This window comes from Protobothrops mucrosquamatus, unplaced genomic scaffold (assembly GCF_001527695.2).
Source record: "Protobothrops mucrosquamatus isolate PMUCROS unplaced genomic scaffold, P.Mucros_1.0 scaffold154, whole genome shotgun sequence".
Classification (NCBI taxonomy): domain Eukaryota; kingdom Metazoa; phylum Chordata; class Lepidosauria; order Squamata; family Viperidae; genus Protobothrops; species Protobothrops mucrosquamatus.
The window spans coordinates 383,548-400,960 of record NW_015386518.1 but is presented as its reverse complement, the minus strand read 5'-3'; the positions used below and the strand labels follow the sequence as shown (position 1 = coordinate 400,960).

General features: G+C 50.4%; 1 protein-coding gene across 1 annotated transcript in view; it reads right to left on the bottom strand.

Moving 5' to 3' along the window:
* Nucleotides 1-3,526: 3,526 nt before the first annotated feature.
* INTS3 (integrator complex subunit 3) overlaps nt 3,527-17,413 on the bottom strand; it is a 21,378-nt gene continuing 7,491 nt past the window's right edge. The window contains exons 8-30 of the mRNA XM_015813343.1: nt 16,325-16,454; nt 16,001-16,098; nt 15,208-15,399; nt 14,589-14,676; nt 14,157-14,236; nt 13,955-14,046; nt 13,251-13,357; nt 12,294-12,413; nt 11,476-11,593; nt 9,738-9,792; nt 9,370-9,473; nt 9,145-9,189; nt 8,578-8,697; nt 8,333-8,486; nt 7,649-7,717; nt 7,372-7,447; nt 7,010-7,123; nt 6,421-6,469; nt 5,467-5,634; nt 4,771-4,871; nt 4,105-4,177; nt 3,838-3,997; nt 3,527-3,604 (exon numbers count right to left, since the gene is read on the bottom strand). Of these exons, the coding sequence (XP_015668829.1) occupies nt 3,527-3,604; nt 3,838-3,997; nt 4,105-4,177; nt 4,771-4,871; nt 5,467-5,634; nt 6,421-6,469; nt 7,010-7,123; nt 7,372-7,447; nt 7,649-7,717; nt 8,333-8,486; nt 8,578-8,697; nt 9,145-9,189; nt 9,370-9,473; nt 9,738-9,792; nt 11,476-11,593; nt 12,294-12,413; nt 13,251-13,357; nt 13,955-14,046; nt 14,157-14,236; nt 14,589-14,676; nt 15,208-15,399; nt 16,001-16,098; nt 16,325-16,454 (2,391 nt within the window). The remainder of the gene's footprint in view (nt 3,605-3,837; nt 3,998-4,104; nt 4,178-4,770; nt 4,872-5,466; nt 5,635-6,420; nt 6,470-7,009; nt 7,124-7,371; nt 7,448-7,648; nt 7,718-8,332; nt 8,487-8,577; nt 8,698-9,144; nt 9,190-9,369; nt 9,474-9,737; nt 9,793-11,475; nt 11,594-12,293; nt 12,414-13,250; nt 13,358-13,954; nt 14,047-14,156; nt 14,237-14,588; nt 14,677-15,207; nt 15,400-16,000; nt 16,099-16,324; nt 16,455-17,413) is intronic.

Here is a 17,413-nt window from a genome sequence, read left to right as displayed (position 1 = left end):
GGGTGGGCGAGCGGGCAGGGGGCGCAGCAGCTGCCGGCCCCTCTGCGCGCTCAGCCCAGCAAGGAAGGACGCCCGCCTGCCCGCCTTTGTGGGTGTGCGCGCACGCACGCGCAAGGGGGCGGGTGTTTTGTGTGTGTGTGTGTTTGTGTGTAAAGGGGAGGGGGGGCCCCACGCCCGCCCCCTCTTCTGCTTAGCCCGCAAAGTTCTAAGATCTTTTCGAGGGAGGAGATGCTGAGACAGGAGAGAGAGAGAGAGAGAGAAAGTTACACAGAGAGAGAGGGGGAATGAGAGAGGGAAGAAAAGAGGGCAAGAGAGAGAGAAGAGGGGGAAGGAAGGAAGTGGGACAATGAGAAAGAGAGAAAGAAAAAGTTAGAAAATTAGAGAGGGAATGAGAGAGGGGAAGAGAGAGAGAGAGATGGGGAAGTGGGACAATGAGGGGGGGGAAACTTGGCACCCCGCCAAGAAGACCCACCCCCTTGGGACTGCCAGGGCTCATTCGCACCCAGTCCCCAAGGAGATGCCCCAAAGCCAGCCTTCTATCCAGCCCAGAAGGACCGTCCACAATCAGGGTCGGTCCTACTTCACTAACTAGCCCAGGATCATCACAAGCTGTGGTTTGTTTTGAATCACGGCTAATCGACAAACCCCCCCCCCTCCTCCATAAGCAACCCCTGGGCATCTCCCCCCCTCCCCACCAAGACAAAGTGGGGGCCTCGTGGGCTCCCTCTTGGCAGGAACATCTGATTTTCGTGTTGACCGCAATTAACCCCCCCCATTAACCCATTAAATCCCTGCTTAACAGGTGCCAAAAAAAAAAAGGCCCAGGAATTAATTGTGGTTCCCCGGATTAAACTTTCCCCTACTTTGCAAACGTGCAGAGCAGCGGCTGCTGGAAGAAATTTCACCCTCCTGATCTTTTCCCTACTGAGCCTGGGGGAGGGGTGGTCCCTGTCCCCAAATCCTAGGAATTGCAGATGTTGAGAAACACACACACACACACAAAGATGGAAGTGTTGGCAACAAAACACCCTCCCTTTTTTTGCCCTCGGGCCACAACACAAGGAGGAGCCTGGAATAAAATGAGGCCAGGAATACTGAAAAACAAGAACAAAACAAAATCAGCCGTTTGGTTTGAAGCCTGAAAAACCCCAGGAAAAAAAAGTAATAAAAAAATAAATAAATTCAAATTGGGGAGAGAAAGAAGCCAGAGGCAGCATCGGAGTTAAAGAAAAAAGAAACTTTAAAGGGATGTTTTGGTTAGCTAAATTGGTGCCCCCAGCCCGTTCGAGGGAAACGGGACTTACGACTAGTCCTCACATTTACAACCGTGTCAGCATCCTTCCCCAGCTTGTTTGCGGGGGGGGGGGGAAGAGTTTGGACCCGAGCTGGGATTCCTTAATGTTGCTTTTTGGTCCAGGAAATGTTCCCCCTTCCAACAGGACGAAATGTTCTGTGAACGTTAGCTCAAATTGGTCCCCGGAGGGAAATCTGGCAAGGAAAATATTGGAAGGGGTTGATCGTTTGGGGGTAGACTGCCCCTGGTGCTAGGAGCTCCATTGATCTCGGCTACTTAAGGGCTACTTTTCCAAAGGAAGAAGGCCTGAGGTTGTATCCCGCCTCTTGTTGTTTTTACAAATAACACACCTAATATTCCTTTCTCCTCCTGCTTCTCCCAACAACAACCCTATAAGGTGGGCTGGGCTGACAGGAAGGAGAACTGACCCAAAGTTACCTGGCCAGCTTTCATGGCTAAGGCGAGGTTAGAAGTCACCACTGCCTGCTTTTCTAGCCTGATGCTTTTCGCTTCCCCCCCCCCCCCTGTGGAAAGTCACTCCGTTTTTTTCCCACGCTTTCCCCCAGGCCGTTAATACAAAGCCAAATATTGAGATTTCCTTTTCTTTTCCTCAAAAAAAATAAATAAAATAGGACAGGGTCTGTTGCTTTTCCTTTTTCAAAACGGGCAAGTTTTTTAAATCCTGACTGACTTCTGCGCTTTGATCGCAGCTTCCAACATAAGCTCGGGAACCCAGGGTAGAAAAACCAAGAAAATGCTAAATACTAACTTTTTAAGTTTGAGAGCCACTTGGTCAGTCTGCCCCCTTTGCTTTTTCTCTTTTGAAGAGACTAATTAAGTTCTTCCTGGGAAAGGAGAGATGAGATAGATGATAGATAGACAGACAGACAGACAGACAATAGATATAGAGATGATAGATATAGATGATACAGATGATAAATATATAGATATACAGATGATAGATATAGAGATATAAAGAGATAGACAGAAAGAAACAAAGAAAAAAGAGAAGCAGTGAAACAGCAAAAGAGAATGAGGGAAAGAGACACAGAGAAAAAGTAAAAGAAAGAGTGAAATGGAGAAAAAGAAAAAGAGAGAGCAAAAAAGAAAGTGAGAAAAGGAGATAGAGAAAGAAAAAGCAAAAGAGGGAGAGAGAAGGAAACAGTGAAAGGAAAGGAGTGAAAGAGGGGGGAGAAAAAAACACAGAAAGAGAAAGAAAAAGGGAAACAGAGAGAACTTAACAAATAACAAAATAATACTGATATCACTAAGCAAAACTCAAAAGGATATTTTAAAAAAACACACAAAGAAGGACCATCCCAACCCCAGATTGAGCCTGGCCTGGTCCCCAAACATGAGACAAAGCAGTGAGTTCCCCCCCCCCAAAAAAACCCCCCAAATTGCCAATTTTTAGTGTCTCTTTTCTTTTTTTCCAAACCACTTTAAAAAGGATCATCTCTGCCGGGAAGAGACAGTTCAACATAAAAGGGACGGTTTTTATTTCCTTGCTGGAGTTTTCCTGTCCCCAGCGGATTTTGGAAAAGAGGGAGGGGGGAGAGGAGAGAGACAAGGAGGGGGGGGTCTTTCTTGATTTGCATCTGCAAGGCTGGTTTTGTGAGGCTGTGCTGGGGAGGGGGCACAATATGGCTGGATCAAGCGAGGCAAGAATAAAATGCCTTTTATTTGAAGCAAACACGGACAGAGAAAAAAATCCGGGCCTGGCTCGGATGGGGAAGATCTCCCCAGCCTGCTCTCCCCCCCCCCCAAAAAAAGGAAGCCCTCCCTCCTCCAGGTTTTCCTTGGGAGAAGCACCAATTGGTGATCACAGCAGTTCACACGGTTTATTTACATCTGGAAAACAAAATCGGGCTCCGTTTCTTGATCTGGTTTCTGGATTTGGCCTCCCTTCGCCACTGCTGCTGCTGCTGCTGCCCCACGGAAGCCAGCCAGCCGAAGTGAGGTGGGTGGGCACAGCGAGGATGTGACCTCCCCATGTGGGCAGACCACCCATTTTTCTGGCAGGGATGGAGCCCCCCCCCAAGAGGACCCCCTGCCAGGGGAGAGCGTCACTCCGCAGCCTCGTCCTTCTCCGGCAATTGTGTCCGCCTGGCCTGGCCGGATCTGGATTCGACCTGGGGGCTGGGCAGTTCCTTTGCCCCAAAGGGCGGCTTTGGGAGGGGGGGATTGGCGCAGGGGTGGGCCCCGCCACAGGGACCCCCAGCCCCCCCCCACTCAGTCGCTGTCTGAGCCAACAGCCGAGGATCCTTTCCGCTTCCGCTTGGTGGGTTTCGGTTTGGTGTCTTCCTCTTCCTGTGGGTCAGAGAAAGAGGGGGGGAAACACTGGATGGGAGGGGTCTTTGTGGGTGTGTCACTGGGCAGCCCCCTCCCCCAAATCCAAGCTTCGCAACAAGAACAACAGGGCAAGTTGTAAGGGGCCGGGAACAATCTCATATCTAGCTGCCTATTTATCATCTTCCTTCCTTCCTTCTTCCCCAGCCCCCCCCCTGCACTCCCAAAGACCCCCCCCACCGCCCCCCACTCACCGAGGCGCTGCTGGAGGCCGACTCCTCCTCGTTGTTGGGTGGCTGCTGGGCCGTGTTCTTGCGGCTGCGGGGGCTGGAGAGGGCCGCCTTCCTTCGGCTCTTGGGCAGCTTGCTGGAGGAGTCTTCGTACTCCTCGGCCAGGGAGAAGAGGTCGCTGAACCTGGGGAGGGGGGGGAGAAAAGGGGTGAGGGGACCAGGTCTCTCCCCCCCCCCAGGATTCCTGGCTGGGTCCGGCAGGAACAACCGACCGACGAGGGTCTTACTCACTTCATCTTGTGGGCTTCGTCACAGCTGCACTGGACGTGTTGCAAGGACTGGAGGATGGGGGGCTGGTTGAAAACTGGAAGGAAAGTGGGGAGGGGGTCATGAGAAAGTGGCCATTAGAAAAAGTGGGGGTCCCTGGAAGAGCAACGGCCTTCTGATAGGATGACTAAAGGCCTGGAGGCTAAAGCAGAAATTGGGTCTGTCTGGTTTAATGAAGAGAAGGACCCGGGGGGGGGACATGATAGCAGCCTTCCAATATTTGGGGGGGCTGCCCCAGAGAAAAGAGGGGTCCACCACTTCTCCAAAGCACCTGAGGGCAGGACAAGAAGCAACGGATGGCAACCAATCAAAAGAGAGAAGCGATGTGGAACTAAGGAGAAACAATGAACCTGTGGAACAGCTTGCCACCAGAAGTTGTGGGTGCTCCATCACTGGAGGATTTCAAGACAGCCATGTCTGAAAGCAGGCATCGGTTCTCCTGCTTGAGCAGGGGGTTGGACTAGAAGACCCCCAGGGTCCCTTCCAGCTCTATTCGGATTGAGTATTAATGCGGTGTGGGGGTGTCCCTGCCATTAACCCCCCTTATTGCAGGGAGGAAAAGGCTGGGATTGCAGAACATCCCTCTGGCCCCCAACCCCGGGGTCTCTACGGCCCCCAGCCTCAACCTACAGCTCTGTTTGGTGTTGCTCAGGTTCAGGCGGAGATTATCCAGATGTTCCAGGATCTGCTCCAGGGTCAGCTGGGCCAGTTTGCTGCTGGAGCTGCGAAGGCTGAAGGAAGCAAAATAGTAAGTGAGAAAGGGGTAAAGAAAAGAGATGATAGATAGATAGATAGATAGATAGATAGATAGATAGATAGATAGATAGATAGATAGATAGATAGATAGATAGATAGATAGATAGATAGATAGATAGATAGCGAAAAAGAAGAGAAAGAAAGAAAAAGAAAGGAAGGAAAGAGAAAGGAAGGAAGGAAGGAAAGAAGAAAAAAAATAGATTTGTATTTCTCTTCCCCCCAAAATAACCACATAATTCCCGATTTCCCCTGCAAAGACCAAGTCTCTAGTCCTCAAGAAGGCACAAGACTAGGCTGAGAGGTGAATAAAGCGCCCGCCTGCCGCACGAGACACCAACAGGGGGAGCCAGAGAGCCAGAAAACAAAAGCTTGTGCTAGATCTCCCTGTTAACGTTTCAAACTTTAAATTAAAATTTTAACTTAATAAAGAGATTAAAAATGCCAGAAAGAAAGAAGTTTTAAAGAAGTTTTCAAAGTTTTGTTTTGTTTTTTTAATTTAAAAATGCCGGCCTCTGCCTGCCCCTCCCCCCCCAACACACACACACACACCCCGCTCTTCCTGAACCCCACCTTTGGCGCTTCCGGGGCAGGCTGTTGTTCTTGATCAGGAGGGATTTGATGTGCTCTATCAGGTGGTTCTCGTGTTTGATGCACCAGTGCCGGAGGATGCTGGTGGTGAACTGGTCGTCTGGATGGCACGGCCGGCTTAGCACCATTTTCACCATCTCCTCCGTCGGCCTGCGGCAAAGGATTATGGTTTATGCCGTTTATATCGGAGGTGATGAACCTCTGAGAGCCGAACGCCAGGAAATCCCATTTTAATATATTAATCTATATTTCAAGTGACAATAAAGTTATTATTCTATATTATTGTCTCTATTCTATTATTTCTAATTCTATTCTATTTTATATTACTAATGTCTCTATATTCTATTTCTATTAATTCTAATTCTATTCTATTCTATTGTTTTCTATTCTATTCTATTTCTAATTCTATTCTATTTCTAATTCTATTCTATTCTATTCTAGATCATTAATGTCTCTATTCTATATTCTATTTCTATTATTTCTAATTCTATTCATTCTACTCTATTCTATTCTATAGTATTAATGTCTCTATTCTATATTATTAATGTCTCTATTATTTCTAATTCTATTCTATTCTATTTCTATTCTTTATTCCATTCCATATTTCTTTCTTCTATTCCTTTCTATTTCTATTATTTATTCCATTCTGTATTTCCTTATTCTATTCTATTCTATTCTATTCTATTCTATTCTATTCTCTATTCTATTCTATATTCTATATCTATTCTATTCTCTATTCTATTCTATATTCTATATCTATTCTATTCTATATTCTGTTCTGTTCTTCTCCATTCCATTCCAGTTTCCAGACCCAAGGAAACAAACAGTTGTAACTCAAGGATTGCCCGTAGAAGAAAAAAGTCTAAATTCTGCTAAAAAAATGAATTATTTGCCGCTGTTTCTCAACCATGCAGGCAGAGAATTTCAAATACGTACTTTTCCCGTCTCAGCTGCAACAGTAAGCAGGACAGAGCCTCGGGGTGTTCTGCAAGAAAAAAAAAAACCAATTTTTTGAAAAATGTTGAATCTAACTGAGCTTGGGATTACCGTCGCAAGTCGAGAAGGTATCAAGACAACCGGATTTTGCAAGCATTTTTTTTGCAATCGCCGTGGCCATTAAGCAAATCCAATTCTTCCCCAATGGGTGGGAAACACTAGAAACTGTCAAAAAAAGCTTTGCAAATTTAAATTGATTTTATTCATTCATTCGATTTTCTTAACCGTCCGTCTCCCTCAAATCACGGTCACCTGGCCGGGGAACGCTGCAAATGGTCGCGTGTTTGTGCGATGTGTTTGTGTGTGCCTATTACAACTCATAGCTCTCGAGAGACCCCGTAGTAATTCTGAATGGCCACTGAGCGATCCGTCGTAAGCCGAGGACCGCGTGTATTTCTCTACACGGAGAGGCTTTGAAAAATAAAAGCCACAACTTTGCGTAATAAGGATCCCGCTGCTTTTTTTTCTCTCTCTCTCTCCCTTGCTGGGCCAGAGACCGGCAGCTGGCTAGCATCCCTAGTGGGCTCACCTTTGTATTTCAGATGCTGCAGGATGGGGATGATGGTTTCCAGGGGAATGTTGTGCGCCAGAAAAAGTTGCCAGGTGCAATATTGCTCAAAAGTCTCCCACTCCAAGCTCTGAACTAAAAAAAAAACAAAGAGAAAGGAAGCGAGTTGCTAAAGACGCAGATCAACACAAAACACCACAATCTATTCCACACACACAACCCGGCCCGGCTAAGAATCACACTTTTCCTGGGCCAAGAAGGGACCCCCAAAGGATTCTGGGAGTTGAGGTCAGTATTCGTTCCTAGTCTGCCCTTTGCCGAGATCGCTCCCGCCGGCCACTTGGGGAAAAAGGCCGATGCCCTTCCGGGTGGCTGCAACTCACTCAGAATATTAAGGACCGAATCTTTCCGGAACATCACCAAATTCCCCATCATGACGTGACACACCAGTTCCTGGAGCTGTACAAAAAAACCCAAACAAACAGGAAAAATGCACCAGGAAGCCAGGCCAAGATGGGTTTTGTAGTTGTTGTTTTTTTAAATCAACAGCCGCTTCTTCCTCCCTTCGGCTCCATCTCCTCCCTGCCCGGTTTGGGGACGAAGGAGGCCTCTCCTGTGGGCCCGCTTCTCTTCCGGTTGTGGGTCTGTTGTGGGCCTTACCTGAGCCGAGTCAATGACGGCGACAATCATGTTCAGCAGCTCCCCACTTCGGAGGGTCTCGTCGGGGAACTGGGAGGGAAGAGAAGGGAAAGGGAGAGTGAGACCCCCGAGGGGGGTGGGGGGAGAATTGAAGCAGCTGAGAAGCTGCTGGCCAGGAAAAAAAAAACTTCAATCGCAGAAATTCTTTTGGGGGCAGGAAGGAGGGCGGAGGGACAGTGTGCTGCTCCCTAGTTTGGGAGACAAAAGGATGTTTATTTTCTTAGGAGGAGATAGAAGAAGAGGGGGGGAAATAAACACGGAGTAGAAGGAGGAAGATGGCCAGGAAAAGCAGGAGGAGAGGAAAAGCGAAGGAAGGAAGGAAAGGGACAGAAAGGAAAAATATAAGAAGGAAGGAAAAGAGGGACAGGAAAAGGAGGAGGAGGAGAGGAAAAGCGAAGGAAGGAAGGAAGGGGGATAAAAGAAAAAAAGAAGAGAAAGGGGAAGAAAAGGACAGAAAGGAAAGGAAGAGAAGGGAAGAAGGGGAGGAGGAGGAGAAGAGGAGGAAGGGAAGAAAGAAAGAAAGAAGGAAGAAGGAAAAGAGAAGAAGGAAGAAGAGGAGGACCACAATTCGAGCAAGCAGCCTTCCCTTCCCTCCCTCCCTCTCAAAGCGGGGGGGAGGGGGGTCTCTTGCCCTCCCCNCCTGACCTCCGTGTAGATGGAGGGCGTGAGGTAGCAGAGCAGGCGGATGTCGTCCTCCTGGCAGGCCTTCATGTCCATCATCAGGCAGGTGTGAAGGTCCCCCAGCTGAGTCGCCTGGGCGAAGGACTCGTAGAGGCTCATCTTCCCGGCGGCCGCTTTGCTGGAGAGAGGGGGGCAGTTGGGACCTGCCTCGGAGGGCAAGTGTCCTCCCCCCCCCACGAGCGAGGGAAGGGCCGCCCCCTCTTCCTCACCTGGCCTTCAGGTAGTAGAGCAGGTGGAAGCCGATCTTGGGCTGCTTCTGGTACAGCTCCGACAGCAGGTCCAGCAGGACCGAGAAGCTGCTGTTGTCCTCCTGCATCTGGCACAGGTTCCTGCAAACAGGGGTGGCGGATTCACACGTGCGAGTGTCAAGCCCCGGGGGGGGGGGACACGCAGGTTTTCTCCCGCAAGCTCTGGACGCGAAAGGGAGGACGGGGGGAGCAGAGAGGGTTCAGCACAGGGAGAGGCAGTTCGGTGTGGCGGTTAAGGGGCTGGCCTAGAAATCGTAAGGCTGCGAGTTCTAGTCCTGCCTTAAGCGTGAAAGCCGGCTGGGCGACTCTGGGCCAATCACCAGGAGACGGGGAGTTCTAGTCCCGCCTTAGGCACGAAAGCCGGCTGGGCGACTCTGGGCCAGGCCCTCTTTCTTAGCCTGGCCCACCTCACAGGGCTGTTGTGGGGCAAATAGGAGGAGAAAGGTGCATTGGGTCTGTTGTGACTTATAAAGTAATAAAAGCAGGATAAAAAAAAACTAATGAACGAACAGGAGGAGAGAGACCTACCTAAATATTAAGTAAAGCGGCTTCCCTACGGATTCTTCCAGAGACCTGTGCGGAAATATAAAACATAAAATGCTGAGTTGACACAGGCCACGGGACCACCTTCCAATCTCTGTGGCTTTGGACCCACTAGATTAAGCCAGGTTTCACCCTGGCTTATTCTCAAACCAGGTTAAGAGCAGGAGCTGCAAGAGGGAGGACGGACTGTCCCGTTGCCCGTGCGCTTACTCTTCCGTGATTTCTTCCGGCAAAACGTCCCCGTGGAAGTGAGCTTTGAACAGCTCCTGCAAGCAGGAGGCCAGGACCGAGAGTTGCTCCTGGTCAAAATCCTCCTGGGGAAGAGAGAGATGGGGGGGGGGGAACAACAACAGTGAGCGTGCAAAAGGATGCGACAATCCGGGATGGGAGGACGGAATAAGCGTGGCTTGATTGGGAAACGGACCGAAAGGGAAAATCCCAGGCCACAAAGCGGGGCTCCCACTGCGATTCCTCGAGGGCAGGGCTAACGCAAGGGCCCCCAGCCTCAAATTTACTCTGCCCCCCTCCCCAAAAACCATCCAAAACCAGGCCCTGCGAATCCAGAAAGCAGCCGTCACCTCCAAGACTTGATCCACAATTTCTTGCATAGCTTCGCACTGGGCTTCCGTATCGCTGCAGCCCGATGGGGGGGGGACAGAAAAAAAAAGGAAATTCAAGTTAAAAGAGAGGAAAAGAGACATGGTCTGTGTCTGTGTGTGTGTGTGTGTGTGTGTGAGAGAGACCCCTGTAATGAGAAAAAAGCAGCCATCAGCTAAAGAGGCACTCCAAACAGTCCCGGCATGCATTATATATATATATGTATATATAAATCTCTTAATTGGGAAGATTACACTCAGTAGCTTGGCGATCCAAGGCCGGCCACAGCTGGGATCTTGGTTTCACAACAGGAATCCTGGTTTTACAGCAGGTTTAAATCCTGGTTTAACCAAGCTTTGCTTGCCTTCCCCAAATTCTCTCTGCAGAGCTTTTGCAAAAAAAAAAAAAACAAGCCTATTAAGTGCTTAGTCATACGGCAGGCTAAATTAATGGAGGGTGCTGGGTCAAAAGGCCCCCCAACAGGGAAAGTTGCAAAAGTCCAGTTTTGCACAGCTGGATTCCAGAAAGAGAGAATGAGAGAGAGACAGACAGAGACAGAGAGAGAGAGAAAGAGGGGGGTTTGTGTATAGGATGAGAACAAAAGCTAGGTAGGATAACAAAAGCCAGCTTGTGCGAGGGGGGGGGAACAGACCCCCTTGCAAACCCCCCCATTACATTTTTTTTAAGCCCTTCCAGAGCTGCTGGGGAGGGGGCTGCCCCACAGGGTGGTTGCGCAATCCAGAGGCTCAGAAAAGACTCACAAAAGGAATCTCAGCCTTGGCCAGTGGCTGGGTGGGTTGTAAATTCAGTTGTTAAAAGACACAAGCTGTGTGTTTCCCAAGGGGGCTGGGGGCTGCCATAAGGCTCTGGCCTCGGGCTGGCCTGGCTCAGCTCTGTGGCTGCTGCTCTTATCTGCTCCACTCCCCCCCACCCCCACCCCACGGCTTTTGCACAATGTTTTGCAACACACTCATTCCACCCACAAACCACAGAATGTCTCCCCAGAGGTCTCCCCCATCAGCTGCAAGGTTGGTAAAGAAAAGAATCCGGAGCAGAACTCAGAATAACTGAATAACAAGAGTGGGAAGGGACCTTGGAGGTCATCTAGTCCAACCCCCTGCTCAGGCAGGAAACCCATTCTAGACAAATGACTCTCCAATCCCTTCTTAAAAACCTCCAGGGATGGATGGATGGATGGATGGATGGATTGAAGGAAGGAAGGAAGGAAGGAAGGAAGGAAGGAAGGAAGGAAGGACAGTAGAATTACAGAAGAACAGAGTTGGAAGGGACCTTGGAGGCCGTCTAGTCCAACCCCCTGCTCAGGCAGGAAACCCTATATAACATTCCAGACAAGTGGCTCTCCTGTCTCTTCTTAAAAACCTCCATTGATGGAGCACCCACAACTTCTGGAGGCAGGCAGTTCCACGGGTTAATTGTCCTCACTATCAGGAAATTTCTCCTTAATTCCCAGGTTGCTTCTCTCCTTAACTAGTTTCCATCCTTTGCTTCTTGTCCTGCCTTCAGGCGCTTTGGAGAAGAGCGGGACCCCTTCCAGGGCCCTGGAGGTAGAACCTCCATATACAGGAGCAGGATTCTTAAGCAGCGGGGGCCAAAGAGCCGGAGGAAAGAGAAGGAGACCTCGGGGGAGAGCAGGCCAACCTCTCAAGGCCTAGAAGTGCAAAAAGGAGGAGGGCGGACGTGCCCCGGGGCGATACCCACCTCCCCTTCTGTAAGAGCAGGATCTTGTCTTTGAGGGACTCGTCCAGCTGCTCCAGGAAGGGGGAGATGTCCACCACGGCTTCCTTGATGGGGTGGAAACGGAACTCTCTCTTCTTCCCTGCCAGGAGAGGGGGGGGGAAACAGCGGGGGCTCAAGCCCTCTGCACGGAGGCTTCCGCAGGGGCCAATCTGGGTGGCTCACAGGGACCAGAGGGTCCACCTTCCAAGGTTTCAGGAGGGGACTATCCTCCATCCATCCCTCTCTCTCTCTCTCTTGCTCTCTTTCATCTATCTCTCTCTATCTCTATCATCTCTTATCTATCATCTATATCTATCTATCTCTATCTATAATCAATCTATCTATCTATATCTATAATCTATCTATCTATATCTATTTATCTACATTTATCTCTCTATCACATCTATCTATCTATTTCTATCTATCTCTATAATCTATCTATCATCTCTTATCTATCTACTATCTATCTATCATCTATATCTATCTATCTATCTATCTATCTATCTATCTATCTATCTATCTATCTATCTATCTATCTATCTATCTATCTATCTATCTATCTATCTATCTATCTATCTATCTATCTATCTATCTATCTATCTATCTATCTATCTATCTATCTATCTATCTATCTATCTATCTATCTATCTATCTATCTATCTATCTGTAAAAATACATCATCCAGCAGTCCTCCCTCCCTCCATCCCGCGGCTCCCGCAGGATCTGCTTTGCACAGACCAGGTTTTCGCGTGCAGCCATGGTCTGTTGGGCAGCTGGAGGAACAGGAGCAGCCACCCCACCTTTGCTGTTGAGATCTTCCTCATCGTCGCTGAAGGCGGCCTCGGCCTGGTCGTAGCAGCTCTCGTCTCGGTCAGACATGTGATTGTCCAGCTCGGCCGCCGCCGGTTCCTCGACTTTGACTGTGGGGCGTAAGAGAGAGGCAGATGGGCCGAAGGGATGGCCTCAGTTCCAGCAGGAACTTCATTTCCCAGGATCCCCTGCGGCCGACCAAGGGGTGCCGGCGGTGGGCATGACGCTGACGGTCCGGTCTTGGAGAGGGGAGGCTGGAAGGGAGCAAAGGCCAGCCCAATTTCTCCAGCAGGGACCCCCCCAGCCCCCCACCCTTTGCCAGCAGAAGCTCCACAGGCACCAGAGAGCCTTGTTAAGGCCACACACCTGGAATGCTCCATCCAGTTTTGGTCACCACATTACAAAACCGAAGTGGAGACTTTGGGAAAAGTGCAAAGAAGAGCAACTAGGATGATTAAAGGCCCGGAGACTAGAACATACAGTACGAAGAACGGCTGCAGGATTTGGGTTTGACTAGTCTAAAGAAAAGAAGGACTGGGGGGGGGGGCACATGAGAGAAGCCTTCCAGTATTTGAGGGGCTGCCACAAAGAAGGCAAGACAAGGAACAAGGGATGGAAACTAACCAAGGAGAGAAGCAACCTGGAACTAAGGAGAAACTTCCTAACTGTGAGGACCATTAGCCGGTGGAACAGCTTGCCACCAGAAGTTGTCGGTGCTCCATCCCTGGGGGCTTTCAAGAAGAGATTGGACAGCCATAGGGATCTTTGGCTGGACTAGAAGACCTCCAAGGTCCCTCCCAGCTCTATTCGGATTGATTTATGCCTCCTTTAAATAAGAAGGGTGAAAGGCAGAGACCCCACCCCTCGGCTGACTCCCAGCAAGATCTCCTGAAGGGTTGGGGTCTGGACGGTGGTGGACACCTCCCCAACGTTCTCCTCCAGCTTACCTTCGACCGGAGGGGAGGGAGAGGAGCAGAATTCTGGAAACTTCTCTCTAAGCATAGCCCGGAGTTCCCGGTCCAGCTTCGGATTATCGAAAAGAGGAGCCAGGTGTCTGCATGGGGGGGGGGGAGAAACAGGACAGGGGGAGGGTGAAGAACAACCTGCCTCCAGAAGCTGTGAATGCTCCAACACTGGAAGTTTTTAAGAAGAGACCGGACAGCCATTGGTCTGAAATGGGGTAGGGTTTCCTGCCTGGGCAGGGGGTTGGACTAGATGACCTCCAAGGTCCCTTCCAACTTTATTATTATTATTACAAGAGCGTATCTCGAAGATCAAAAAATGTTTTCCAAGCCTCCCCAAATGTTGGACTCCCAAATGGAGTAACGTGGGTGTTTGTTGTTGCCGGTTTTAGGGCCAAGAGGCCTCTGTATCCCCCACCTGGTGCCCCCTCTTGGACTCCACTTCCCATCCTCCCCAGCCAGGAGTGGAGAGGAGACACCTTTTTAAGAAGGAACCGGTTGGCCAAAAGGGTTTCTGCTTAAGAAATGGACACAGGGTGGAATTGTGTTTTTGCTCTGTTTATCCGGGGAGGCTGGGAAGGGTCTCCCGGGCCACCAGTTGGGTCTTTCCACCCCAAGGGGGGGAAATCTGCAGCCCACCCGCCCCCCAAGGATGGGAGGGGGGGAACCTCCAAATCCCAGGGTCTTACGCCAAGACTCGCTTCTCCACGATGTGGGTGAGGGAGTTGAAGACCCCTTGGCGGACGTGAGTTTCTAGCGCGGGATAAAAATTCGGAATGATCTGGAAGGAGAAATGGGGAGGGGGTGGTGAGGAGGAGGGGGGGTTGGCTGCCCAGCAGGGAGCCATCTGCACTGGTCTCGTGGGGAGGGGGGAAGAGGGGGGGGTCTTACCCGACACATGAAGTCCAGCAGAGTAGCCGTGATCGCCGGGTGAGGTTTCATGGAATGGTACATGACAAAGATGGCGGGCTCTGTAAAATGATTCAAGCGTTACGAAGCCCCCCCCCACACACACACACCAAACGCGGGGAGGTCGATCAGAAACCACACAACCACACAACACACACACTCTCCAGGCTGTGGAGTTCGCAACCTTTGCCCGCTCTGTTTAAAAAAATCCCAGTAGGCCCGCTCAAACGCAGGCGGTCCTCCAGTTGCGACCTCAGTGGAGCCCGACAGCTTCCCGTTGCTAAACGAGACGTTGGTTAAGGGAGTTTTTGTCCCCTTTTTACGACCTTTCCTGACACGGTCGTTAAGCGAATTGCCAAGACCCCAAGCAGCATCGGGGGGGAAGGGGGAGAGAGAAAAGATTGGCCCCCGTACCGATATTCATGATGCTGTCCTTGTCGGGGTTGAAGAACAGCCAGTCGTAAAACAAGGCGAGTTTGGCGTTGGAAGCAGCCACGTTGGACTGGAAGAGAAGGAACGGAGGGAGGGTTTGACGCTGCTCTGCGGGAGTCGCCGTCCTGGCTTGCTTCCGGTCAGTTTTCGACCTGGGAAAGCGTCTCCCTTCTCTCCCCCCCTTTCAAGGTTGGGGGGGGCTGACTGTGCCCCTAGATGCCCACCCCCCCAGAAGACAGACTCACACAATGAAAGAGTCTCAAACGAATCAAGGAGAGAAGCAAGCCAGGATTATTTCCTGCCAGTGAGAACAATTAACCAGTGGAACTGCCTGCCTCCAGACGTTGTGGGGGCTCCAACCCTGGCGGTTTTTAAGAAGAGACTGGAGAGCCCCTTGTATGAAATGGTATAGTGTCTCCTGCTTGAGCAGGGGGCTGGACTAGAAGACCTCCGAGGTCCCTTCCCACTCTGTCATCCTGTATTCTGAGCAGGGGGCTGGGCTAGAAGACCTCCGAGGTCCCTTCCCACTCTGAAGCTCGTCAAGCCGTGGATGGCTGATGACGTTAACCATCATCCATGTTGGTCAAACCACAATGCTTACCGTGCAGGTGGTCAGCAGCCAGCCAATGATGGCCCAGCGGGGGAGGATGTCGGAGCTGAGCACCTCGTTGGACGGGTGGACCACCCCGCAGATGTAACGGATGAGGTCGCATCTCAGGGACTGGCTATCCGGGGTGGAGAGGTACTGGCGCTGGAACCAGTCTTGGTACCGCTTCTGTTGACCCAAACGGACCTGGACACAGAGAAGGAAGAAGCTGCCTCGGATCGGAAGCCGGCTTGACGTAAGACCCGGGTCCTTCTTGCGGGGATACGGAGAGTCCTCAACTTACGACTTATATTATATCACTTAAGAACCGTAGCCCAAAAAACAAGAAAAGCTCGTAAAATCATAACCGCCTTACTTAAGCGATGCCAATTCTGGAATTTACAAGTGCTGAGGACCAGCAGTCCTCAGCTTACGACCAAGATGGACAATCCCCCCCTCCGAAATTTAGGCTGCTAAAGCGAGACGTTTGTTAAGTGAGTTTTGCCCTGTTTTACAACCGTCGTATATTGAGTCAGTTGCCAAGCATCCGAATTTTGACCATGGGATGGCTGCGATGGTCGTTAAGGGTGAAAAACGGTCCTAAGTCTCTTTTTTAAAGCGCTGTGGTGACTTCAGTGGCGTCGTGACGGTCGCTAAGAGAAGCCGAGGACTTACCTATGAGGTAAGTTATTAAGGGAACTGGGCCTGATTTTACAAGCTTCCCCCCCCACACACACACACGGTTGTTAAGTGGATCGCAGCCAATAAAGCCAGGATAAAAAAATGAAATAAAACAGAAACAAGATACCCGGGAGGTCATAAAAAGCAGCTTGGTCTCCATATCCGGGGTGAGGCGACAGGCTAGAAATTTCCTGGAGGTCCTTGACTGCAGAAGCTGCAACATCCCTGGGGATTGAACACAACGGACACAAAGGGAAGTGAGAAGTGTAGAGGGACCCACAAATCTTAAAGACAACCAACCAATCAGGGGGAAATGGCTTGGCTTCCCTACCAAATATTCAAACATTATGGAAGAATACAGGTATTCCTTGACTTACAACCGCAGTTGTTAAGTGAGACAGGGGTTAACGCGAAGAAAGGGGGGGGAATCCCCCTCGGTGCTTTTACCCACCTGTGAACTGGGGGCTCAGGGCCTGTGGATTATGGATTATGTCTTTCCAAAGCTGCTCAAACTCCGGAATCCGGGCCACGCTCTGCAGGAGACGCACCAGATCCCGGCCGATCATGAAGCAATCCATAAACTTGGCAAGGAAGGGGAAGAAAAATGGAAAATGAAAGCCAAAGAGGAGGGGAAACTCTGCCAGCTGTCCAAAGATCAAGGAGGAGAAGACGGAAGGCCTGGCTGCCCCCGTGCCAAGCCTTGCCCCCCCCACGCCCCCCCATGCCAGGCCTCCCTTTGAAGATCAAAAGGAACTTCCCCCCTCCACAAGGCCGGAGGGAGGGCGGCAAAGGCTCCCTCAACAAACAAGCCATCAATTCCGAGGTGACAGAGAGGGGTGGGTGGGGGGTGGAGGGGGGGTCTTGAAGGCCAGCAGTTCAAGGCTCTGGGCTGGGTTTCTGGCACAGCCGCCTCGGCCAGCCGAAATTTCAACCCTCTGGGGGCTTGGGGGCCAGGCTCTGATCTGTGTTCCCCCCCCCAGAGATTTGATGCCCCCAAATGAAACACAATAAAACAGAGTTTCTCAATCTTGGCAACTGGAAGGAGGGGGGACTTCCAGAAATCCTCAGCCATGCATGCCTTGCCTTCCCTTTTTTCCTTTCCTTTCCTTTCCTTCCTTCGTTCCTTTCCTTCCTTCCTTCCTTCCTTCCTTCCTTCCTTCCTTCCTTCCTTCCTTTCCTTCCTTCCTTAACAGATCTCTCTCTCTCTCTCTCTCTCTCTCTCTCTCTCTCTCTCTCTCTCTCTCTCTATCTATCTATCTATCTATCTATCTATCTATCTATCTATCTAATGTATTCTCTGCCTGTCTAAACAGCGGGTAACTCTGGGCAGCTTACAATATTAAAAAAAACAAAACTACATAAACAGAGTACAACAAAATTATAAAAATATCCTCCCTCCCTCCCTCCCTCTTCCTTCCTTCCTTCTTTCCTCCCTCTCTTCTTCCAAAGCCATTTCTGAGCTTTAAAACAACCCTTTGCCTCTTTCCACCTAATTTCTGAAACAGAAACTAAAGTAAAGGACCAAAGCCAGCCAGCCAGC